Below are 25,744 nucleotides of genomic sequence, written 5' to 3' on the forward strand. Positions count from 1 at the left end.
TCAGAAATCTCCCCTTTTTTATTTTTAATATCATTGTTAATTGTCGATGTTAATAATCATTTCGAACACCACCGAAAACAAAAACAAAAAAAAGGAAGTTAACTACACTCCTCACTTAAAAATATTTTTTAAACGAATGATTAATTGTACTTTGAAAAGGCCGAAAATACTTTATCCGAAAAAACTTTATATTTGTTCAACATAATATTACTTTAAAAAATATCTTCTAATATTAAAATGAGGGAGTAATATTTATCCGCTTGACACCATTTATTTAAAATTAAAATATAAATAAAATGACATAACTTCTCCTAGGTGATGTCGTTTCATTTAAAAAGCAAGGAACATGTATTTATTTCTTTCGTCCTTAAAGAAATAAATCAAGCAAAGCCATCTTTTTGGCCCAAAAGTCTTCTCTTCTCCCTTCTATGGGAGAATAGCAATAAAACACTTGAAAATATACAAATGGCAAGATGTGGTAATTACTTTTCAGCCCCAAGAGACTTGTTTGTCATTTTAGTTTTTTTTTTCTCCTGCAAAATGACATATTTGGCCCCTAGCTCCTTATTGACTTTGCTACGGTGGTTGTCTGTTGAATCCGATCAAATAGCTTTTTTCCTGTGCTTCCCAATCTCAATCTCCATGCATTTGCATTTCTTATATTGTATTGGTCAAAATGGTTGGCAGGGTAAATTTTGCTGAATTTGGAGTTAAGTTTCAATTCTTAAATGTTAAATGAGATGACTTGAGGTGGAAGAAGAGAATGCGATAACGGATGAAGGAGCTATCGGAGTGGTAGGACAGTGGCAACAAGTTAATATAAGGGGCAGAAAAGGAGAAGACGGAAGCTCTGGGAAGCATCATAAAGAAGCCGGCCTTCACTCTTAGGGAATCAATCCTGACCATCGACATTCCAGATAACTCCTCCATTTCCCTATTCGCTTGCCTCTTCCTCCTCCCCCTCCCCCTTTTTCTACACTCATTGTCATATATTTTACTATTTTCTTTATTTCCTTTTCTTCTCACTCAATATGTACTTTGTAGTTTTTCTCGTCACTTGGGAGTTTTTCAATTGTTTATGGGTTGTCTCCCTAACTTTAGTTGATCAAGCCAAGCGTTTCAAGTTCAAGGTTGCTTATTGCTTAACCACAGGAAAATAAAACAATGGAACTATAAAATCAACATAAAAAAAAAAGTTTAAGGAGAAAAGAAAGAATACTTGTTGATCTGTTTATTAGAGAGTCATTCAAGAGCAAAGTAATCTGATCGATTAAAAGAAGATCAAATAATCTATTATAACCACAGCAAAGTTGATGAGGAGCTTAGGGGCAAACATGTCATTTTACAAAAAACTAAAATAACAAATAAGTTTATTGGGATTAGAAATTAATAATCATATTTCTTAATACTCATAAATCATCATTTGTATATTTTAAAGATTTTTTATTCTCATCTTCCCTTAGTTTTAACTTTATTGTTAATTGTCAAAATGTTAATAATTGTTTTTTTACCTCCCAAATATAAGAAAGAAATTTTAAGAGAATCAATTAATTTAAATTAAATTTTAAAATATCAAACTTCAAAAATTTGTAAGCTCAACCTCAATTTTTTAATTTCATTATAATGAATTTGTAACTTATTTTTTAAATTTTAACATAATTAAATTTATTTTTTGATTAAAATTTAAAATGTAAATTGTAAATTTATTATAATAAAGTATTAAAATTAAAGGTTAAATTTATAAATTCATAAAGTTTAACGTTTTAAAATTTAATTTAAATTAATTAATTTTTTTAAATTTATTTGTCATTCTCCCTTAAAAAAAAGGTTAATAATTGTGAGCAAATGTTAATTGCCTCCCCCCCCCCCCCCTCCTCTTTCAAGTCGATAGCAACCGTGACTTGATATACTTGGGAGCTTCTGTGGTGAGCTTGCCGTAATTGGCACGGACTCCTCGAAACGCCGCATAACGTCTCAGGCGCCAATTCTCTTTCACTTGGTGGTGTTCTTTCCGGCGCATCTCTCTTCTTTCTTCAACCCTCCTCTCTCTCTCTTTGTCTCTCTCTCTCCCTCCCGCTGGAAAATTACTCTCGCAATCTACGTGAATTTCGTCAATTCGTAGGGTTCATCCTCTCCATCTCTCGCTCTCTCTATAGATAGGGTTTTTGATTGTGCCTTCGAACTCTCGAATCCCAATTGTATAAGCTCTTTTAGGGTTTCGCCTTCACTTTTTTCCGTACGTCCGTCACCATGGGTGAGTGGCAGTCACTTATCCAATCCATTTTTCTTGGTCTCATTTTCTCTTTCCTCCTGGCTAAGCTCATATCCATCGTCGTATCATTCAAGGACGATAATCTGACTATAACTCGCCGCAGTATTAGTAGTACCGACCATGTAAATAATCGGCGCAAAATAGAACCCGATGCCAGACCGTTTGTCCACAGGTCTGATGCCGATGAAGCCGAGCACCACGAGATTGAATCGGTCATGGCGGAGCACGGCAGCGTGAGAAATGAAAGTGTGGACGGTGATGACGACAATGACGATGATTGGGAGGGGGTGGAAAGTACAGAATTGGACGAGGCCTTCAGTGCTGCAACGGCTTTCGTGGCCGCTGCCGCTGCGGATCGCTTCTCGCAGAAGGTGTCCAGTGATGTGCAGCTCCAGCTATATGGGCTGTACAAAATTGCAACCGAAGGGCCCTGTAGCACGCCACAGCCTTCGGCACTGAAAATGACGGCTCGAGCCAAATGGTAGCACAATTATCCTTGCCTTTTTTTCCTTTGTACACACTGTTTACTTGCTCCAAGTGTTTCGTTGCCGAATGTCCAAAAGAAAAAGTGCTTTAGTAGTTTGCTTTGCGTGTTGGGGGTACGATCATACTGTATAATGGAGTCTTTTGAGCTGTTTGATGTGTTTAAAATTCTTGTGCGAATGTGACTTAGCGCCTGATGCGTAAAATTATAAATGTTAGGCTGGTTGAATTAATTACTACTACTTAAGTTATCGCAGCATTGGCAGTTATGGGCATAGGGGGCTGCCCTGAGTGTCTAATTCATACCACTGAGTCTGAAATTTGTAATCTTGATGGTTTGATCTTGCCCATAAAAGACTATGAACATATAGCTCTTGAATTTTAACTCCTGCCTCCTTTTCTATGTTGTTCGTTTCTTCTTCCAGAGCTGTGCTGTGCTGCAGTGATCTACTAGTTAATTTAGGAGCATTATGATCATGTGACGGAATACATTCTAATAAGCCATTGACCATTGTATACAGTCATCTTTCGTTGCTTTTTCTTTTTCTTGTTCTTTTTTTTTTTAGGGGCTTATTTCTCTCCTCATTGATTGATTTTTCCTGTGTCTAGGCAAGCATGGCAGAAATTGGGTGCCATGCCTCCTGAAGATGCAATGCAGAAGTATATTGATATTGTGACAGAGCTTTACCCAACCTGGTTAGATGGTGCGGCTTTGGTGAGATATAAGCTGTTTCATGCACTCTACTTGTCTTCTTTCTCAACTTGGACGAATTCATATGCCAAATCAAAGCAGTATATTTACTTGCATACTTCATCTTTTCCTTTTTTTTTCTCTTTACCTAACTCCTAATGTGTCTATGGCAGAGGAGCAAAAGTGGAGATGGTATTGGTCCAAGTTCAGGGTCTTCAGAGTCTAAGGGACCAATGGGGCCTGTATTCAGCACTTTTGTGTATGAAGAGGAAGCTGGCAGTGATTTGTAAGGTTCCTGGACTTCAAGTTGTATGAGTTTTGATGCATGTATCAAGATGGCAATGCCTCAATACTTTATTACATTGATGTGTATGGTATTTCCTGTCACTTACCTTAAAGTTCACCAACCTTGCCAGATTCTGTATCTATAAATGTATGGTGCAACTCATCTCACTGTTCTCTGCATCATCTTGTACCAGTTATTTCTGTTGATGTAGGGAATTGACCTTGTAAGTTTTTTTAAACACACTCAGCATTGGAAGATAATTAATTGTGATGAATCTTGCTCCTGTAGCCATGAACTCATGATTATGTTGACACGATCATTCTTAGGGCTTTGACTTGGTCCAATATGCCTCTTAATGCTCTCTCTCTCTCTCTCTCTCTCTCACACACACACACATTCTCGCAGATGAGTGCACGCACATATTTGGATTTGTGGTAACTGACAAACGAAGTCTTGAGCCTTTCAATTATTTTCTCCAGCAAAAATTAGTTTTGGTTATCTTCAGTTATATGCAGAAGTTAGGTACTTGAAGGTGGGAAATTGCATAACTAGAGTTCTTTCTTCTCTCAAATTTGCTTGCTTCCTTATGTACTGGGATGCACTTCAGCACTCGAGCTGAATGTCTTGTAAGAATGATGAAAATTATTTCTTCGTCGATTTATGGAGTTGGGATTGGTCATGTTACATTGACTTTAACTTCTTTGAATTAAATCAGCCTCCGTTATATTTAATTCTTTGAATTTTGTTTATAATTCTTTTTGCTTTTCTGCTTTCATATTTCATCAGTCATCCTGCATTTTTCTTAGTTTATTTTCTTGATGAGTATTTCACTGCAAGCCTACCTTTTCTTCATAGAAGCGTGGATGCAGCTCATAGATTTGGAAAGAAGAAAACATTGACAGATGTGTCTCGTTCCTTATCTTTTTCAGAAAAATTGATGCAATTCATGGATTTGCCAGAGAGGGAGACTCCACTAATCTGCTCAATTGTATTGAAGATGGTGTTTCAGTGAATCTGAAGGGTGGGTTATATGTGGTTATTGCTCTGCCAAATTTTTTTAGTAAATAATCTCACTTGTGCTATAAGTAGTTGGTACTCTTGGTTGGTAAATGGATCATGCCCCTCATAAACAGCTTGTGCTTGGGATTAAGGAGATAAATCACTAATCAAGTGAGGAAACATCAACTTGAATATTAGCAGCATTGCTTGACAAGTCTAGCATTTGCAGTATCTATCCTTGATCCTTCAGGATTGACTGATAGCTAATGTGGCATGAAAGGAATGGATTATGAGTTACTTGCTGCAGTTGAATATTTAATCTTTATTCCCTCGTGGTCTCTTTTTCGCCTATGTTCTTGGGACAGTGTGAGACCGATACTTCACTGCTGTGTTTTGGAGAATGGAGAGATGAGTTCATAGTAAGGGAAATAGATAGCTAACAACTCATACCTTCCATTAATCATTTATTATTTTCATTACTTTTTTATTTTATTTATTCATATGAAAGTGAGGTGTCCCTTACTTTGAAAGCTCTCAGTTATTTTACCAGAAGATGCTATGAGATTGCCTTCTGCATTCTGATGGGATAGTACAAATCATTTATGCTTCTTTTAATTTAACATATGAGAATGAAGTCATTTCAAGTTTCCAATGATACTGCTGTGATGTCGTTCCATGCCACTTTGGGAAGCATCTGTGATGATGTTCCTGTTTATGGTACTGCCTATCAACTTCGGTAAGTTTACTTGTTTTTCTCTCTCAACATGTGCATTTGAAATGCATACAGACAGTGAGGGTCGGACACCATTACATTGGGCTGTGGATCGTGGTCACCTTGAGGTCACAGAACTGCTTGTTTGTAGGAATGCTGATGTAAATGCCAAGGTATTTTAATATTGCTGTATGTGTTGCAACTCAATAAATACAAGTATAAAAAGTTATATCAAGTTACATTATTCATAAGTCATAAACAATTAGGCTGATCATAATCTCTGTGTAATGCACCGGAAAATGTCTTTAGTTTACCCAAATGGTGCTCTCTGTATGCTTCATGGGTTATGGAATTGTCATTAGGTTTTTGTTAAGAAATTGAGATAGAGTATAGATTTCATGAGGCATTATGCCCCACTTTGCAGAAGTTGCATAATCTGGAAGCTATCACTGGATTTTGAAGTTCCTTTTTGCGTATTGAAATTATCGACCATCACATGTCTATTCTGTGGTTTCTGTTTTGGAAGGATAATGATGGGCAAACTCCATTGCATTATGCTGTTGTCTGTGAAAGAGAAGCCATAGCGGAGTGTTTAGTGAAGCACAATGCAGACCCAGATTTGAAGGACGATGATGGCAGCTCGTCACGTGACATCTGCAAGTTAAACTGGCCTTGCATGCAACCTGTGGGGAAGTAAATGATTGTTTATTAGGTGTGTTGCTGATCCTGGCACTGGCAAATTCCTTCGGATGTATATGTCTATATAACCCTTATTTTTGCCCGCCCAAGTCCTGGCATCTTCACGTTTTTCACTGCAGGATATGCCCATGCATCCCTAGGATATGGTTTCATAATCAATTCGATTTTGATATATTCTTGTCCTTGCCAGATCCCACAATGTTTGTCCTTTTCTCCCCTCTTCCGTTATATTTGATGGAAAAATGTTCATGAAATTAGACACGCATTCTCGTGAATTGCATCAAGTCTGAAGGATGAATTGCTTTATTTATGACTTGTGAATAATGTGGTTTATTATTGATTTTATTACGTAGATTGATGATTTATTGATTGTTGTGGAAGAACTCAAATGAAAAAAAAAAAAAAAAAGGTGCAGTGACCTTTTCGCCCTCTCCTCCACTTTCTTCTACTTATTCTCCTTTTGAAGGTTATTTATTTGATATTTCATTTGAGAGGTGGCATAGCTGTTGACCGGGAGTTCATCGTGTCCATTTACTAATCATGCTATATATGTTTTCATCATTTTGTATATATTCTTTGTTTTCAAAATTCCTTTTTTTTTTTTTTGTAAAAGAACAGTTGAACTTGCGGTGATCGAGTGGATCAACTACCCTTCCAAGAGGTTTTAAGGCTTGGTTTGGATAAAAGGAAAGGAGAGAGAAAACATAACAAGAAAAAACTAGGGAAAAATTTTAAAAGTAATAAATTGTTATTAATTTTAGGAGCTACCCCCCGGCCCCCCCAATTTGTTCCCTATTTTTCTCTGTACTTACCTTCCACTCCTTTGGATTCGGACGGTACTCAAAGTTCTATCACTCCATTTTCCACTTTGAAACAAGATGACATGGAATGATGATAAATGGGAAAAACAAACGGATTTAAACGAGGGTGTTGCTACTAATTGAAGAGGAGCCAATTAGTCAAATGCGTTTGGATGCGGATAAAGGAAAAGGGGAGGGGGAAAGAAGGCAATGTTGGAAGTGACAGTGGAAGCCCTGCTGTTTCTATCAGAATAAAAAAGAAAGAACAAAGAAAATAGGAAAATGGAACGACAAGTAAAGAAAGTTTCCTTGAATCCCTGTCACGGGAATCAATAAGCTTGTGGACAAGCGAAGGAGCCGGCGGACTATCTGGCAAATTTTGCCGTTGGAAGGAAGCAAAACTCAGAAATTCAAGTAGCATTGTTTCTACAGATCATTTGGGGTTATTTTCTTGTTGCTCTCTCTGGCATTAGCCCATCTTTTGACAAGATTTGGACACGCCAACATTATTTCCCCTCGTGTTTCCCAATGCTAACAGATCGTTGCCCATTATTGATAATTTGATATTCTCTTGGATATGCGACAATTATTACTTTTGATTTTTTCCCCTAAGAGGTGAGCCATGCTTAAAATTATCAAAATATATTTCAGCTAGCATGTGTAGCTCTTGCACAAAGCAGCTCTTGTAAGTGTTTCAAAAATATAAATTTTAATATTAAGCCCCCCACACCCCCCCCAAAAAAAAAAAAACGTATGGCAGCATATGATAACAAACACGCATATCTTAATTGAAAAAAAAAATGATCTCAAGCATACAAGCTTAGGTTTCTAAAATTTTCAAGATGCGAAAGAAAATAAAATTGCCATTGCCAATGTTGATGCTTGCCTTTCCCTGATACATACATGCAATGGACTGAAAGAGTCACAGGACCGCCCATAGATGTAAGTAGTGCAAGGATCAAATATTAGATGAAGGACAAATGTAAAAATTGAAATGACTGATGACTGACTTTTACATCATCAAGCCCAGAACATTCTTTTTCTTCCCTTGAAGCTAAACAAATCAAGTAGCCACATGAAGTTAGTTCGAGGAAAGAAAGGGACAAGGTAGGTTCTCCAAACTATATATTAGTGGAGTCTCAATTATTATTATTGTTATTCAACAAGAATGCGCCTAAATTAGAGGGAAGAAAAGGGATAGAACGAATAATGTTCAGAGATTGTGCTGCTAATTAAGACTTGTGTGATATGACTGCCACCAATCTATATCTCATAAAGCAGTGGTGTGGATATGCAGCAGATCTTCCCCATTCTTTTCTTCTCTTTTTCTTCTTTTATTTATTTCCATTTTCTACGGCGGGACACCATTCCACGTGAAATTAGAATTTGAGCCTTTGACTGCAATATCATAACATAGCACTTATTGGATGGAACCATCAAATAGTATTACTATTAGGATGAGGAAATGTACAAAATGAAATCACAGTTCAAGCATCCAAAATGAACAGCATCTCCACTTTGACCATCCATATATAGTGATCAGATGCATTCATCCATGAATACGAGTCACATTATTAAATTCTGGTCATATCAACTGAAAATTCGCAGTTTTCTGCTTGTTCCATCTGACAACTGTGCATTTGCCATAAACAGCAAGTCGTATTCGTTCGCATATATGGCTTGAATTTTCCGCTAAGTGCTCTCATTAGCTTCATCCAGTGTTTCCCTGGAGAGCTTGAAGAAAAAGAAACAATCAAGGAAGTGAAGCCTCTCAAGTACAAAACTCGTAAACCAAATGCAGAAACCACATTCAATTCTCCTCTTTTGGCTCTCCCTTTGGTTTCTTCTGTAGTCCGCTCACCATGTCTGTCTCCACCCTTTGACTAAGAAAGTGACCAAAGATGAAATATAAGGGATCTAAGCACCGTAACATTAAAGTGGTGTCTGGTACCACGTAAAACTTGAAGCCAAGGAAAGGATTTTAGGAGCTTCCACTACCTAACGACTAACTTGGGTTCTTGTCATGTTAAAAGGCAATAAGATTTTGCAGTCGGCCAACTCCACTAGACGAATATCTCGCAATTCTTAAATAATCTCCCGTTCTAAGGTCCTCCTTTAGACTGAAACGTGGGCGTGTAGAAATAAATGAAGAAACTAGGAAGGTAGATAAGCACATGGGATGAATTATAATGCCTAGCTGATAGTTTACTGATGATCAGGAAAGTATAAATGTAGATTGTGTCGAAGGAAAAAGTTGCCAAGTTGAAAGTGGCTGGATTTTGAGCCATGCAGGGAAAAATATTAGTAATGTCCACCACATGCAACCAATCGCCCTGTTTATACTTTTTTGATGCAACATGCAGAATAGTGCAGTTGACTTAATGGTTTGTGGACTACTAAAGCCTACAAGTTAATGCTTTTCATCATCACTCTGTTGATATTGGGTGGGGCCACTATGACAATATATAGCATCGCCACATTTCTTGCCCTTGAGTAAGCGTAAAAGGGTCTGCACCTCCACAGCTAAGCCCGCGTATGTGCTTGTGTGTGTGTGTTATTAACAAGAGGGACCATATCAGCCATGGCTCTCAAGACCAGAAATTTTCTTACAATTCTCCTCCTAGTCTTCATTTTCATTTCCCAGCTTCAGGTGATTGAGTTCTTTATAGTTTATATAACAGTAAATAAATTTTGTGCAGACATTAGCCGAGATATGACAGATGACCTTTTCTTGCAGGCCTGGTAGAAGGTTTCAGGGAAAGCCTGCATCCTCCTCGCCACTTGCTTGACAAGGTATAATATATTCCTGCTAATCTTTTTTAAAACTGGTGTCAGATTAAAGGAGTGACATTATGAGGAATAGATCTTGCCCTTCTAACCTGCTGATACTTTGGTTTCGAATGAAGGATGGTATGACGATGAACTCGAGGAAGCTGTTGAGCCAGGGGTTTGAGCTGGATTATGATGATGCAGGACCCAACACGAGACACACAAGAAAGCCTGGCAAGGGAAATTGATGGCCTTAAGCTCCTAATCATTTAATAAATAAACTGTGTTCCTCTCGCTCTCTTCCTTCGATATGTTTTGTTCGGGTACGAGGAGACATGATGTGATTATTGATGAGTTAGTGTACCTATGCCGCTGCGTGTGCGTATGTAATGAGGCAATAAATGTAATGAGGCAATAAAACAACAAACACACACACACACACACACACTGACAGTATGTACACTAGACGCTGCTTGTGTTGTGTGCGAATATTGTTTTGCATTTTGTTTGTTATTGGGAATAAAAATGTACACCAGATGTGGGCTTTTATACATTACACTAATAAGCCCCGTTATTTATGGTTTATAAATGGAGCGACTTCTGTAAATTTTATGTTATGTGTGGGGTACAGGTTGCATGGATTGTATATAGATCTGTCATTGCTATTTTGGATTCTCGTCGTGTCGTATACCTACTAGCCACTAGGTAAAGACAGGATGAAATAGAAGCCAAGTCTGGTCGCTAAGCTTGTTGCGAGGTGTTGTCGGATTTTAATAATTTAAAATGTGGAGAACAAACAACAAGGTACAATGAGGAAAGTGCAGAACAAGTACTATTTGAGAGGAGGGGAAAAAGTCCCTGATCTGAAAATTGGAGGATAGGTCATTAATGTTAAAAGCCTGGCCTGTACGTAACGAAATGACTTGACTTACTTTGATGAGCAAATTATCTTTAAGGATGCATAATAAAAAAATTTAATATAATACCAAGAGTTAATTGATTAGGATATTCACAAAAAAAATTGAGAAAAGAAGGAAAAAAAAATTAAATAAATTTGGTGTCTTTAAGATTAAAAAAAAAAGCATAAGTCCAAACCTACAAAAAAAGAAAATTAAGAAAAAAGCAATAAAAAAATATTAAAAAAACAAAAGAAAGAAAAAAGCAATAAAAAAATATTAAAAAAACAAAAGAAGTCTCATATATGAGAATTAAAAGATAAATAATAAATATATAAAGTTTGATATATATCTAATCAGATGAATTAAATTATTTTGATGAGTAGATTATCTTTAAGTATACTTAATTAAAAAAAATTTAACAAGTTGTAAAGAAAAATGACAACTAAATAATTGTATTGTGTAGAACTTTGAAGTAATTCTTCCAATTTTTTGTCCTTGGGCCATTTTTCAAATGAAATAATTTTTTTTATAAAATATTGTCGGAACTCTTCTCATCAAAGTTATCACGGGATGGAACATTTTATATGCCACAAATTGGAATCTCATGTTTGTTTAAGAAAAGAAAAAAGAAACTGACTATTTTTAGGTCGTTGCTATTTTTTTCGGTGCAAGTAAATTGCCGAGGGGTCGTCTTATTTTTAGGGTGTCAAAACCTTGAAAAAAATGGAAATTGATTTTCATAAAAGCCATCTAGTAAATTGATTTTCTTACTGGTTTCAAATTTTACAGGAAGCTCGATATTGACTGTTTAATGCTCAAGCTGAGAAGAAAAGATCAAGCTTCTATATTCAGATCTCGACTTACTAGTCAAATTATCTACGCGCGACTATAAAGAGGCAATACAAGATGTTCTTTGCCTTCGAATCCTAGTTGACAATGGCAGGAAGAGGCATTATCTTCTAGGGCCGCGTATCAGAAGAATAGGTGGGGAAAAAAAGAGCTCTGGGGATAGAATAGTTTTCGGGAGGTTGGAATAATACAAATCTACAGCTACCTCCAAAGATTCATTATAGCAAAACATGTACTGATTACTAAACTGTTATTCTAAAAGTTCTAGTATCATGAAATATCTTGGGAGAAATCTGGCTTGAACAAAATAATCTGATAGTTGATGGCTACAGCCTAGGTGGAGAAGACTTGATTACAGAAGCGTGGGGTCAAAACAATGTCCACACATGCAAAACAATAACTGAACTTTAGCATACGAGTATAAAAATGTTGCCGCGCGTCAGTAAACCAAGAAGATTTCAAGAAGTGAGATGTACAATTAGATTTATACAGGCAAGAAGTCTAAGATTCTATGTGTCTGTTTATATACATTACTAGTAATCCGTTTCAATTCATAAAATCTGAGATGAGAACCAAATTCCAAGTGACACAATTCCAATAGTGGCTAAAGCCTGGACCACCTCGTAAATAACGTTTTGCCGCTGAAGCGGCAAGTTCTGCCAGTCTGTCCGCCTATTCCAATTACAACAGTAATTAATAAAATAAGTGCTAGAACTTAAGTACAGTGAAAAATTAAAAATTGTTCATTACTATGTACCTACGTTCTGAAGCAAAAACATCAGATGAGGTTATTTTTGAACACTTCCAAAATAAACATGACATTTCAAAAAAATTCGTGCAAGTGTACAAATCTTCATCAGAAACATGATGATAAACATAACGAATTTTGCGTAAATTTTTTTCTGAAAAAAAATCCCTATTCCAGATGATTTGGTTGACAATAACTGATTCTCCTAACTGACCTCATTAGAGTATAGCACTTCTGCAAGAGTTCCGCTAATACAATTTTTTTAAACGCTCCAAATTACATTCTAATATATTCTGCCTGAGAAATATTTTGACAATGGAAAAAAATGTAATATTCTATAAATCAAACAGATTCTGATTCAATTTATGAATTTGATATTCTACTGTCCCTGATATAGGTTTTCTAAGGTAATTAACTAAAACTTGATAATCAAGGTCATGTGTTGGTGAGAAAACCCATACCCTAAATCAGCAATTATGATGCTAATGTTATCCTGTGTGCGTCGATCCTGCAAAATATACAGTTATCTGTTATTATTAAAACTAAAACTGGTAAATTTTCAACTCAAATTTTTATAACACTTACCAGAGCTGCTTGGGCAAGAGATTCACAAGCTAGCTGAAATAAGAAAAAGCAAATGTTATTGCTGCGCCATCAGTGGCCTCATAAACGTGCATATGTGCAAGTGCAATGGTTGTTAACATTACCTGAATATTACCATGCTCTCGAAGTTGATTCCTCACAAAAAAAACTGCTTCTGAGCTGAAATGGTAGGAAGAAGGGGAAGGTGATTTCTCCTCTTAAGAAACCTTAAAAAGAAAATGACCATTTATGTAACTTAGACCTGCTCATGTAGTCCCATAAGCCATCAGATGCCAATACTATAAATTCTGCATCCGAGCCAAGATGCACTTGATAAACATCAGGGCATGCAATGACCAAGTCTCTGTTGAGCTGTACACTGGAAAACATTATTGAAAAAAAAAAAAAAAATCACTGTACCCGAATTGCATTAGGTGAAATCTTTTAATTAGTGAGTTTAAATATGATGTTACAATTCAAGCAAAAAGAAAAAGGAACAAAACTTGAGTTACTTGTCCTATATGTTTGCAGCAGAATGAGCTCGTGTCCCCTAACTAATTGATCAAAGCTGAAAACTGTAAAGATATTTTTCTCACGAACTTTCAGTTGATGAGACAATTTGAAACGATAGCCCAAGGTAGAAGCTGAATGTTTGGGCTGACAAATTTTAATTCACACCAAAGTTAGTGGCCATCCTAGTCATTTCTCAGCATTTGACGAATAAAATGCAGCTTTGAATCATTCTTATGCATGGAATCAGGATTATAAGAGCAGAGACCAGGCTTAAGAGTTTTGAACAGGTTAACAGTAGCAATTCAATTTTTGTCATCTTCATCTTCCTGCGTGTAGGATTTATCGTCTAACCAAATGTAATAGTTTTTTCTTTTTGTCACCAATACATATAGAGAGAGAGAGAGAGACAATCGTCCTACTAAAGAATGATAGATAAGACATGTATAAGATTACCAACCGAGAAGCAAATTTTTCTGACCATCTTCCTTCCTCGACCCCTTTTCTCAGCATCCTTCCACATGCAAAAGGCAGATAACCATTAGGAACACATTAAGCAATAGAACGTTATTTACCAAAAAAAAAAAAAAAATTAGCGCCTTAATAACCGAACAAATAATACAAAGTTGAAGGGGCATACTCATTCTTCTTTGTTTTGAACCTTACATCCCCAAATGCACGAGAAACAGCAATGTCTCCACAAATTCTACCATTGACAATCTACAGAAAAGACAAAAAAATTATATTACATAAATGCAGTTTCTTCAGCCACCAATTTAAAAAATGAAACAGGACACGATTACTTGCCCTTCCAAACTTCAATTTTGTTAACGTCTTAAGTTGTCAATATAATACTGAAATATTGGCCAAAACATGTGGGGGGAAAATAAAGGAACAAGGAAAACACACCCATCCACCTGCTTCTCTGATTCTTTTAATTTCTTGAAGAGAGGTTTTATTGTTCCCATATGGTCTGTGGGGACTAGTCAGCTCTTCCACTCTACCAGACCGGCTTAGAACCTGCACCAACAAGCGAACTTGGATTAAAACTATATAATCCAAAACACTTCCAGTTCCCAGGAGACTCTAAACTGCTCGGAAACTGACTGAAAAATATTTTTCTTTCCATCAAGAACTAAATTCAGATGAGGCAAGTAAGCACTACATCCACAAGGATGTTTAACACATACCGCAGATGAGTCTCCTAAATGTGAAATGAGCAGCATATCATCTCCAATGAACATTGCAGTTGCTGTAGCGCCAGATTCATCTTCATCTCCATTCATATCAAGCCTTTAAAAGTGAAACACTTTCTAAACCTTCAATGCATTAATACCAAATCTACAATCAAATAGAGATTGCTCAAGTATAAACATCTTGGCAGATTTTTGTGATGGCTTACCGTTTTAACAAACTTGTGTCAGCATTGACAAATGCCTCCTGTAATGCTGCTTTAATGGCTTCGAAATCTTTCCTATCCAATATTAATCCACCTTGTAAAGCTGCAAGACACTCCTTATGAAGTTCATCCCTGTAGTTGGAACACAAGCCAACAATTCAGAGTAAGGGCTGACTGAGGTAACTGGATTTGCAAACAAAGGTTTGATGGGAAGAATTCAACTGTAGTAAAATATTACAGAAAGCAAGACTAACCGTGGTCCCACACTGAAGATCCAAACAGTGTAAGGTTCGGGAGCATAATAAGACCAGGATATCATTTTACTCACTAATGCTCGCAAACTAGGTGACATCACATGCCACACGCGAATGGTTTCCCTCCATCATATATTTTTTATCCCTGTTATTGGCATGAATTATGCATGTCTAAAATTCTAAAATAAAGCGAGATTGGTTTAACTGCAGACTAATGGAAGTTTAATGATAGAATTCAAATGAAATTTATGTAAACGTGAGAAAAATTTAAAGCCCAGCGAAACTTTGAGGATCGATAGAGTAATTTAACTTTACTACGGCATCAAGGGGATGATATGATACAACAGGCATACAAACAGGCAGGAAGACTTTGAAATTTGTAGAAAGGTATGAAATTAAAACCTGAGGAACTGGACGGACGAAAATCCTCCATGGCCATCAAACACAGCTGCGAAAGAGAAGCCGTGGAGGCCATCAGGACGAACAATAATGTCATCTTCCATCTCTTCCCGAAGACCCTGCAAAGCAATGGATCCCCATCGGATGCCTGCCACGTCAGACAAAGACGACGGAGCATCAATGGCTATGGCGGAGCAACAGCGGCCTCTGCTCGTATTGGCGACGCTGTTTCTGCGAATACTAATATTGGAGGTGGAACAGCCATGGAGTTTGGTTAAGACTAATTTTTGGATGTGTGGGCTTGACAGTGCCATTAGAGAGGAGAAGCGTAGGCAAGAGCGAAGCTGAGATGGTGGCTGTGGAGGATAAGCGAGGTGTCGAAGGCCTCAAGCTATTTTAGTGGCCCGAATTCTCTCTGAATCTGATGAGATGGGATTCCTCACAAGCTTCAAGCGATAAGCCTGCGTACTAAATCCACGTACTTTTTTGTCCCGACACCTTTTCTATTGTACGCCAAGCTTGCCTGATGACACTCTACAAACTAAATTCGTTTTGAAAACTGTATTATTTATAAATGATTTTTAACAGTCCCCTTAAAATTAAAAAGAGATGATTAAATTATTGATGTTGACTATAAATTAAATTTCTTAATTTACTCTTATCACTTGTTGAAAATTATAAAAGTTAAAATTAAAAGAACATAATTAATGATATATTTTTTATATAAAGTTGAATAGTGAATTCTTTCTAAAAAGTTACTTTTATATATATAACGAAGAGAATCTTCAACAAGGAATGAAGCACCGGTGCAAATGATCCACTATTAAAAGTCTGAACAAGATATCAAAAAAAAAAAAATGTAATAATTAAATGGTGCATGAATAATGCTTCCTCGTTTCAGTTCGTTTATTCATTTAAGTTTTCTTATTTCAATTATGTTCTTATCTACTTTATCAAAAAAAAATTATGTTCTTATCTAGTTACCTACATTTACGTCTCTTTCTCTCCTTAAGCTACTGTAATAAAAAATAATTTAGTCTGCGTGGAATAATATTTTATAGTAATTAGTATTCTTAAGCTATCTGCAAAACCTTAAATGAAAAGAATATTTGAAGCAAGAGGGAGTAGTATAAACTCTTGATTTTAATTTTACATAATATCATGATTACATAAATATTTTATAAATAAGATGTTGTTTTAAGTTAGACAGAGGCGGGAATAGAGTGGCAAGGAGCACATGGTGATTGGTAGGAGGTGTGGAATGTAAATTGCGACAGACAAGTGTGTGACGAGCAGTGAGGGAGATGGGTCAGAGGGAGGACCCACAGAAGCTGACGTGGCAAAATATGAATCTGACTAGGGAGCTGATTCCATTCCACAGTTCAGTTGGGGTATAGCATGGAGCTCGCTCCCTCGATGTTATTGTAACTAGGCTGTGATTCCTGGCCCCATTCGCGGAGCCTGGAACCGAAATCAGGGTGCAATATATTTTTAAAAAATAAATAATTATATAAAAAACATATATGACTTATATTTTTTTGTTAGGCTTTTGGACATGGGACTATAGTATTCTTGAACACTACACAAGTAATACACATCATATCTCATTTTAACAACAGGATCCACCAAGTTTTTAAAATTGGAGAAGAGATTATAATATTAACTACGTGTTTGAGAAACATTTTACGGCCATATTGGTAGATAAGTGACGCGTGTGATCACTGGTTAAGGAGAGACTCGTGATATGATCGGAATGGATGTCATCAATTCCTAATCATGTGATCTCTTTCACGGCTCACAAATTCATGCGGCCAAGGTATGCTAACTTCGAGAGATTAGTCTCTTTTGCTCTCTCCTCGAGTCTTAGCCTTCTTTTTGTGCTAAGATAAAAAAAAGAAGAAAAAACTTCGATCGAGAGCAGTGATGGATCTAAGACCCAGGGCTAGTGGGGGCAAAACAAATTTTTGGTGTAACAAATTATATATACTTCACTGATAATGAAATTTAATTTGCCAATGTGCAGAACCAAAAAAACTATATTTTATCATACATGCAAGAGTGAATTTTGACTATTTGTTTAAATAATAATTAATGAAACCCCTCCCAATATAACAACTTGATTTGCTAAGAAAAAAACGAGTTGGATGTATGAAGATCAAAATTATTTTAAACTATGCAAATGATTTTAGTAAAAATCTATAAAAAATTTAAAATAAAATAAATGATTCCACTAAAAGTATAAGAATTAAATAATTTTAAATAAAAGTCACCATAAAAATTAATCACTCACGATGCTTCAATTATTCTAAAATCTCAGTTATCTCTGCTCACTACCCAATGTTTAAAAATTGTATGATTTCACCATCAATTTCACCCCTCCTAATATTTCAAATTCAAACTTCAAACCAATTATACTTTCTTTCCCTCTAACAAATTTTGCATCTTGACCCCTCACTTAGATCTGTATGATTGTCATTTCTCTCTTAATCTTTCTTCCATTTCCCTTGTTCTTCTCTCATTTACTAGGTTCAGAACTAACATATAAGTGGGGGCAAATAAAAACCCAATTCATACTTACATAAAACATTACAAGATTAAGGAGGGTAATTGCCTATCTTCAAATATATTTAAGATCGTCACTGATGGAAACCTACTTTATCAAGTGATAAAGAGTTTTTATTTTTTAATTTTAACCAACGATAAAGAATTTACAAGTACAAGAATATGTAGTAGTAATTTTGTAATCTTTATTGCACTTTTTTTGTTTTGTAACATGAACGTATTTTTAATTTCATAATCAACACATTCATGAGAGTTAAAGGTGCCTGTGGGGTGGGCTTCATTTACACCTGTACCACATTAAATCTTTCCATGGGTGGGTTTCATTTTCACTTTTACCATATTAAATCTTTATTAAAAAATGTACTCATATTTAGTATTCACGTCTCAACTCTCAACCATTATTATTTTTAACAAGAAAATACATACAAGTAATAAAAAAACTTAAAAATATTTATTATTTTTATTTATAATATTGAGTTTCAAAAATTAATTTAAGATTTTAATTAAAATTAAGAAAATGCATGACAAAAAATCTATTTATTACACGAGAGATGTAAGAAAAAATAAAACAACTAATATTTCAATTTTCTAAAGAGCAATTTAAAGTGTAGCTTGGCAGTAGCTCACATGTATAATGTATGACTTGACTCAACTTAAAATGAAAGGGCTAGATTATACTCTCTCAAATTTTTATTGTAAGACATTTTTAAATCAATAAGGAATAGTTAAATCATTAATTTTATTTAAAAATACAATAAACTTTCAATTTTATTTACATTTAAATGCAAAATTTTTAAATTTACATTACATCTTTCATTGCACTTAATGGGTTTAAATAAAAATAATATTAAAAACCTAATAAATATCTCATAAGGTGTCTTATATTAAGGATCAAATAATATTTTTAAAAAGCATTCTATAATAGAGACTTGAGAAAGTATAATTACTCTCTTTGGTTTTATTTACAGGACAAATTTTTTTATTTTATTTATAAGTTACCTTATTAAATTTTTATGACAAATTTTTTTATTTAACATTAATTGAATGTTAGAGAGAAAAATATATTATTAAAATATATATACTTAATAGAGGTAAAATTAAAAAATTATTAAATTTATAGTTAGGGTTAATAAATTTTAAATTTTTTTATTTTTAGTGAAATATGTTGGAAGTATTAGTAAATAGGATTAGAAAAGTAGAGAAAAATTTAGGAAGTCATGTTATACCAATCCTTAATCTAATTATTTGCCAACGTGATTCGCAGAGCAGTTAGCTTAAGCTCGGTTTAGGTTTGATATGCAAAAAGCCCTCATTGCACTTTTCTTGGCCAACTAAGCCCCCGTTGCACCTGAGTGCAAGCAATTTGCGAATGATGTGGAACCCTGAACTCACAAGCCAAATTAAATGCTGTGTTAAATTCCCATTGTACGATCAATTATTGTCTTTTAAAAATCACCGTCAATATATTAATAAGTGAATATAATTTTTATTAAAAAAAAAGCACATTATTCATCATCCATATTTAATCTCACGGGATAGAAATAGATTGCCCTTGTTGTAAATGTACGGTGTATAAGCCGAGTGGAAACGTTGTCGCATCTTGACTGCTTTTTAGCTTAGATATACTATATAATATATATGCCAGTACGAAACACTGAAGTAACCAAAGAGTCTCGAGCTGATCTCTTCCCCCACGGCTTCAAGTTTCAGAGGCTCTTTCTGTTGGGGCTTCTGCGTTCTTCTCTAGGGTTCCGACCCTTCAAGATTTCGGAACTACCTGGTGGACCCATCGGAAATACCCTAACGATAAACTGAGACTGCACATAGTAATCAATCTCCCTGGAAGCCCTAGTTTTAGACGAACAAGGATATGGATAATCAAAGCCTCTGGACCTAAAATTTCCCCGGCAATAATGCCTGGATATTTCCAACTGCATACAGGAACAGCTTGAATTTCCTTGGCCTTTAAACAATAGTTGTGAAGTTTGAAGTTTGAACTTCCAAGTTTGAGATGGAGAGGTCTAGATCTAAGAGGAACTACTACTATGACCAAGAGTACGACTCAGAGACCTTGGCTAGGACCAGACCTCGGTATAATCACCACTACGCAAGTAGTGCCCACCGCCATCGCGGTGGCGGCAGTGGTGCTCGCCCTAAGGCGCAAGACTCGTCCTTAATGGTGACCACAAGTTACCGCATTTTGTGCCACGATATCAAGGCGGGTGGAGTAATTGGCAAGTCAGGCAGCATTATAAAGTCTATTAGACAACACACCGGCGCGTGGATCAACGTGCACGAGCTGATCCCTGGCGACGAGGAGCGAATCATTGAGATTTCTGACACGCGCCGTCGAGACCCAGAAGGCCGAATGCCATCGTTCTCGCCGGCGCAGGAGGCCTTGTTGTTGATTCATGAGAGAATTCTTGAGAGCGATGCTGCGTTTGGGATTGGCGAAGAGGAGGAGGATTATGGAGGCAGAGGAAGCGGTAGCAGTAGCCGAGTCGCCACTAGACTGGTGGTGTCCAGAATGCATGTGGGTTGTTTGTTGGGCAAAGGAGGGAAGATTATTGAACAAATGAGAATCGAGACCAAGACACAGATTAGGATACTCCCTAGAGATCACAATCTACCTCGTTGTGTTTCCATGTCCGAGGAAATTGTTCAGGTGCAAGAGAGTTGGAACTTTTCATCTGATACTTTCTTAAATCATATGCATGCTGAGTGTCGAACTTTGAGTTTAAGTATTTTGTTTTTGAAAAATGCATCCTGCTGCGCTGAAATTTCAGTATGGACTCCGCCTTGATTTGGCCACTCATGGAAGTTCTTTTGCTTACGGATGGTTAACCAAGACTGTAGAACCCAAGAGACAATGGGTTATTCCCCTAATAGGATGGCCTCTTCACACTCACATTCCTATTCTGTTTTCTTCGTTTTTTGGTCGCTAAAAAATAACGGCGTCTCATAAATTAACGAGGAAAGGCAGGAGCTATTAATCGTTGGCTGATTTTAGCGACGTTATGAATGGCATTTGAAACTACTTTGTTCTTTCAGCTGGAAAGGTGGAACAATATTCAGCTTCAAAACTATGTGACCTTCTTTCTTCAGTTCCTGCCTTGATTGAATGCAGCGAACGAAAATGTGTATTTCTGGAATCTCTCTCATAAGGAAGAATCTTGCAGAGAGAATCCGTAGTTCGGTGGTTAGTTGTTAGTATAGGTAGTTTGTTCTGTTATTCTGTTATAAGAAGGCAATTTTTCTTTCTTTCTTCTCTTTTTTGGGATAAATTATCTGTTTGGGGTTCAAAGGAGCTGTAAGCCAAGTTGGCAAAGAGAGTTAACGATCAACTGAAGTCTTTCTTTCAGATTCTCTCATCGTCTATTCTTCTCTCCTCTGTACTTTCTTCTTTCTATTCTCATCGTTTATCAGATGGACTATGTGTTTGGGGTCCAGTAGGAGTTGTAAGCCAAGTTGGCAAAGAGAGTTAACGATCAACTGAAGTCTTTCTCTTAGATACTCTCATTGTCTATTCTTCTCTCTTCTATTCTTCTTTTTTCTATCAGTTCAGAGCATTATATGTCCTGGATAATTGGCTTCATTTCAGAGGTTTATATTTATTGTGTTAGCAACTACATTTGATTTTGTGTTGGATCTTGTGCCTCTATCATAATTTGGTTGAACTTGGATAGATAAAAGATGTGCTTATTACTGTTGACGTTATCTGTGTCATAGGGAGTAACCCTGCATCAGCTAGGAGACTTGCCCTTGGGTTACTTGCAGTATTTCAAGTTAACATAATAATATCCCAGAAGTTCCATCAATATAGGCTTGTTGATAAAACCAACTTTGCCATTCATATCATTCCTTCTTGATGAAATGCTCATATTCAAGCAATCTTATTTCACGCAAGAAAATGTTTTAGCTAGGTTGTGCTCTATCGGTTTTTCAGCCGTTTCTGAACTTGGAAGCATTTGGGGACATTTTGTTTCTTTTTGTTCTGATTGTGTAAGCATTGTACATGATGTCTGCATGTGGAACCTTTTCCTGGGTCATAAAAAAAGGAGGCTTTATATGCTAACTGCTTATATTATTTGTTGAATTTATGCATGCTAAATTGATAATTATGACAGAGCAATCGTTCTGTTTAAAAATGATGATGTGCATCGCTTGTGTTTTACTTGTCTCTATTGAGTCTGTTTCATCAATATAGTGAAATTAAGATGTATCTGACATAAGACTATTTGTAAAATACGATGTGATTTCCCTTCAATTTTACTCATGAAACACTCTTTAAATAGATCAATTTTATTAATGATACCATATTGCCTGTCCCTGTGCAGGTTGTAGGTGATGCAAATGCTGTAAAGAATGCTATAGTTCTTATATCATCACGCTTAAGGGAAAGCCAACACCGTGACCGCAGTCATTTTCACGGACGAGCACATTCACCAGAGCGATTTTTCCCTCCAGATGATGATTATATACCTCATGGGGCAGCTCGTAGATCCTCTATAGACGGAGCAACTTTTGGATCACGAATATCTACAGCCAATATAAGAAGTAATAGCTATCCTTCATTAGGTTATACAATGGAACCTGGGGCTCCTCCTGTAGCTGATGATGCACAGCCCCTTTATGGTGAAGACCTCATTTTCCGGATACTTTGTCCACTGGACAAAGTGGACCGTATTATAGGGGAATCAGAAGAATTTGTAGAGTTCCTTCAAACTGAAGTTGGTGTTGATGTTAAGGTAGATGATCATGTGGTTGGTTCAGATGAGCAGATAATCACCATTTCTTCAGATGAGGTGCTTTCCTTTTCTGTCTCTATATGTACGCTGTCTTAGAAATGAACGTTCTCAAGCTCACTGGTAAAAGTGAATGGGACGATACACGGCTATATTTGCCCTTGCTGCTTAAGTAGTTGTAAATGAAACCCTTGCTGATGCATTTTCATCGTATTCTTCACACAGTTATATCTATCCTGCTGTTATTAGTTTGCTACAGTGATATATCTCACATGTTACAGGTTCTAACTATTCTTTTTATTTTGTGCAAGAGTCCTGATGATGAGCTGTTCCCAGCTCAGGAAGCTTTGTTGCATATTCAAACACGCATTGTTGATCTTGAGCTAGATGGTGACAGCATCATAACCACCAGGCTTCTTGTTCCATCTAGTGACATTGAATGTTTAGATGGAAGAGATGTATCACTGTCAGAGATGAGTAGACTCACTGGTACAAATATTCAAATTCTCCCTAGAGAGCAGTTACCTCCCTGTGTTGCAAAACATGATGAGCTGGTACAGGTTTGTCATTTGACCTACTGCCTGCACTAATATTAATATCCACCTATTTGATTCCTTTAGCCATTGTATTCAAATAATGAAAATTGAACTTTATAACAATGATAAATCTTATCTCTCTAAGCAATAGACATGGTGCGTTTGCATAACATAGCTCTCCTCACTAAAGCTACTAAACAAATGATTTATTATATAGCTTCTTGTAGAAAATTGTCAGTATATGATGAAAACAGGATCCCAAACCATTGCTTCCTCAAGGTCAAAACAAAGGCCTGGCATTCAAATTCTGCTTTCTTCATTTCTTAATGACTCTTCTATTGTCCTCAACAGATTGTAGGTGAGATCAAAGCAGCTCGAGAAGCTATTCTTGAGGTGACATCAAGACTAAAAAATTATTTGTACAGGGATTTCTTTCAGAGGGACACAGCACCATCATCTGCCTCAGCACCTAATACCGAGATATCTTCTTCCAGCAACATAGCTCCAGTTCATGAGGGTTACACTGGCACTGAAACATCTTTAACCTATCAGAATGTTCAACCTGTGGCAGCTTCACTTCCCTTAAAAGTAATTATCTTGATGCATTGACAAATTTTCTTATCCCTCTTCAATGTTACCCTTCCTGGCTCATCTGATATTTGAATAGTTGGGAGATCCATAAGTCATTCATTTTCCATCCCTAAAAATAACTTTTTGGTGTATATGGCATGGAAACTTCTGTCTCAACACTCAGCAGTTTAGTTCCTTGGCAGGAAACAAAAGGCACTAGATGATTTTTTTATTTTTATTATGGAAAATATATAATTTTTTACATGAAATGAAATGCTTTTGTTTTTTGGGTGATGTTTGCTTTTTCTTTGGGTGGGTTCGAAAGCTGGGCTTTTATCTTTGCCTATTGATTCCTATTTCAGTTGTGTGGCTTAGGTTGTCAATAAAAAAAGGAATTAGCTACTCTATAAACATTAGTGGAAATCAAGTATTTGAATTTATGTGAATCTATAGCTGATTATGATGTAAGAAAATCAAATTGTAGTTTATTATTGCAATGGTTATTTAAATGCATTTTACCCTGTCTCTCAGTTGTACCCTGTAATTTAGAGGACAGCTTGCCCCAAATTGTGAACAATCATTTTTTTCTTAATGTATTTAACTCTCCTTTTGCAAAAGGAAACTGGAGGATCTAGCACTGAGACAGGAAAGCAGAAAGAAGGTGATCGCCGTGATGATGTGATGAGCAGTTTGAATAGGTAACTGAGTCCTTCACATTTCTTTAGGATGGGATGTTGGCATGTTGCATAATATAGCATCGAATCACTCCTAGGACCTTGTCCTATGTTTATTGCGATGATGCAACAACTTGTGGGTCTCACATTACTTGTATATTTTTCCATTACCCCTCTATTTTATTTATTTACATGTTTGTTTGGCTTATTCTATTATTGAAATTTGATTTTCTGTTCTGTTTTTGTGGTTAGGATTCCTGTACCGCTTGTCACTAGAAGTACACTTGAAGTGGTCATACCCGAGTACGCAGTTCCAAAGCTTACAGCAAAGTCCAAAAACAAGCTTGCTCAGATAAGTGAGGTGTGTATGACTGAATCTCAGTTCCTAATTTCAATAATTGGTAACTGCTACGACCTGTTCCCATTCCGCACAGTTGATGCATTGAGTGTCGTGACTCCTGCTTAGTTTTATACTATTTCCTCACCTCTAACATCAGCAAGGCTTTTTTAAAAAAAAAAAAAAACTCTTGCGAACATTTTAGTACCTCTTAGATTAGAAATGAGAACTTGCCACTAAAATAAATTAATTTTTTTTAATCTTTTTTCTTTAAAAAAAAACTTTTTTTTCAATTGCAATCCACTTTCAAAGTGTATCTACGATTATACCCAAAGTAATGTTGCTTCTTTTTTGGCTTTTACGAGTGAAAACCAAATCATCAATGAATTTTGCAGCAACTTTTGCTTGCTTGAATATTTATTCTGGAAACTATATGTACGTATTGACTTGTTTTTTAATGGGAGCAGTTGTCAGGAGCCACTGTAACACTTGTAGAGGATAGGCCGGAGGAGACACAGAAGATTATTCGGATATCTGGTACTCCAGAGCAGGCAGAGAGAGCTCAGAGCTTACTCCAAGGATTTATTCTGAGCAGTGAGTATGCTTCTTGGTTTTGAAACACCCTTGCATTGAATTTAAATTTGCTGAACACCGTCTGTTTCGATATGTCTTGCAGCACAAGAAGATGCCCCCTAATTGATGGACATAGCTGAAGCTGATTAGATGAAAAGGATAGAATAGTGCTATTGATTTAGTGTCTAGGGCATTTTGTTCCATGCGCTCGATTGGGTTTCAGTAACCGTGCAAGATTGCTGTCATTCTCCTGGAGAAGGGCCTCACTGTAAAATGTAGCTCCAGAAGAGCTTCTTTACATTGCTGTAGTGTTGATATTTTCGGCATGAATATGCAAGTGCAGAAGAGCATTTATTGGTTACACTGCCTGGATGGTCTTTTCCCTTCTTGATAAAA

The 25,744-nt window shown here is 36.3% G+C and overlaps 3 protein-coding genes and 1 long non-coding RNA gene across 6 annotated transcripts; 3 read left to right on the forward strand and 1 right to left on the reverse strand.

The window, feature by feature from the left end:
- Positions 1–1,892: 1,892 nt before the first annotated feature.
- LOC129294454 (acyl-CoA-binding domain-containing protein 1-like) lies at positions 1,893–6,452 on the forward strand. Its single transcript, XM_054932842.1, has 6 exons — positions 1,893–2,753; positions 3,365–3,470; positions 3,620–3,732; positions 4,662–4,753; positions 5,519–5,616; positions 5,970–6,452. Exons 1-6 carry the CDS (start codon positions 2,251–2,253, stop codon positions 6,138–6,140), a joined length of 1,083 nt encoding a protein of 360 aa, XP_054788817.1. The 5' UTR covers positions 1,893–2,250; the 3' UTR covers positions 6,141–6,452.
- A 1,266-nt stretch (positions 6,453–7,718) lies between these two features.
- On the forward strand, positions 7,719–10,318 carry LOC129294235 (uncharacterized). 2 transcript variants are annotated; one of them, XR_008589330.1, is made up of 3 exons: positions 7,732–9,475; positions 9,642–9,735; positions 9,849–10,318. It is a non-coding gene; the product is annotated as an uncharacterized LOC129294235 (long non-coding RNA). The 2 variants fall into 2 exon arrangements; XR_008589329.1 differs by having other exon boundaries at positions 7,719–9,735.
- A 1,528-nt stretch (positions 10,319–11,846) lies between these two features.
- LOC129294230 (protein phosphatase 2C 57) lies at positions 11,847–15,811 on the reverse strand. Of its 2 annotated transcripts, XM_054932433.1 has the most exons (12): positions 15,355–15,492; positions 14,953–15,097; positions 14,702–14,830; positions 14,490–14,592; positions 14,209–14,319; positions 13,940–14,019; positions 13,760–13,813; positions 13,052–13,168; positions 12,915–12,969; positions 12,793–12,825; positions 12,669–12,715; positions 11,847–12,131 (listed from the first exon to the last, which is right to left on the reverse strand). In XM_054932433.1, exons 2-12 carry the CDS (start codon positions 15,048–15,050, stop codon positions 12,011–12,013), a joined length of 948 nt encoding a protein of 315 aa, XP_054788408.1. In that variant the 5' UTR covers positions 15,051–15,097; positions 15,355–15,492; the 3' UTR covers positions 11,847–12,010. The 2 variants fall into 2 exon arrangements, with proteins under 2 accessions (XP_054788408.1, XP_054788407.1); XM_054932432.1 differs by lacking the exon at positions 14,953–15,097 and having other exon boundaries at positions 15,355–15,811.
- Positions 15,812–19,560: 3,749 nt separating this feature from the next.
- On the forward strand, positions 19,561–25,709 carry LOC129294228 (RNA-binding KH domain-containing protein RCF3). Its single transcript, XM_054932425.1, has 8 exons — positions 19,561–20,578; positions 22,251–22,718; positions 22,970–23,218; positions 23,546–23,782; positions 24,383–24,462; positions 24,691–24,799; positions 25,243–25,369; positions 25,452–25,709. Exons 1-8 carry the CDS (start codon positions 19,925–19,927, stop codon positions 25,469–25,471), a joined length of 1,944 nt encoding a protein of 647 aa, XP_054788400.1. The 5' UTR covers positions 19,561–19,924; the 3' UTR covers positions 25,472–25,709.
- Positions 25,710–25,744: the final 35 nt, after the last annotated feature.

The sequence above is a fragment of the Prosopis cineraria genome, unplaced genomic scaffold (genome assembly GCF_029017545.1).
Source record: "Prosopis cineraria cultivar Desert tree isolate PC_DT_omini unplaced genomic scaffold, ASM2901754v1 PC15, whole genome shotgun sequence".
Classification (NCBI taxonomy): domain Eukaryota; kingdom Viridiplantae; phylum Streptophyta; class Magnoliopsida; order Fabales; family Fabaceae; genus Prosopis; species Prosopis cineraria.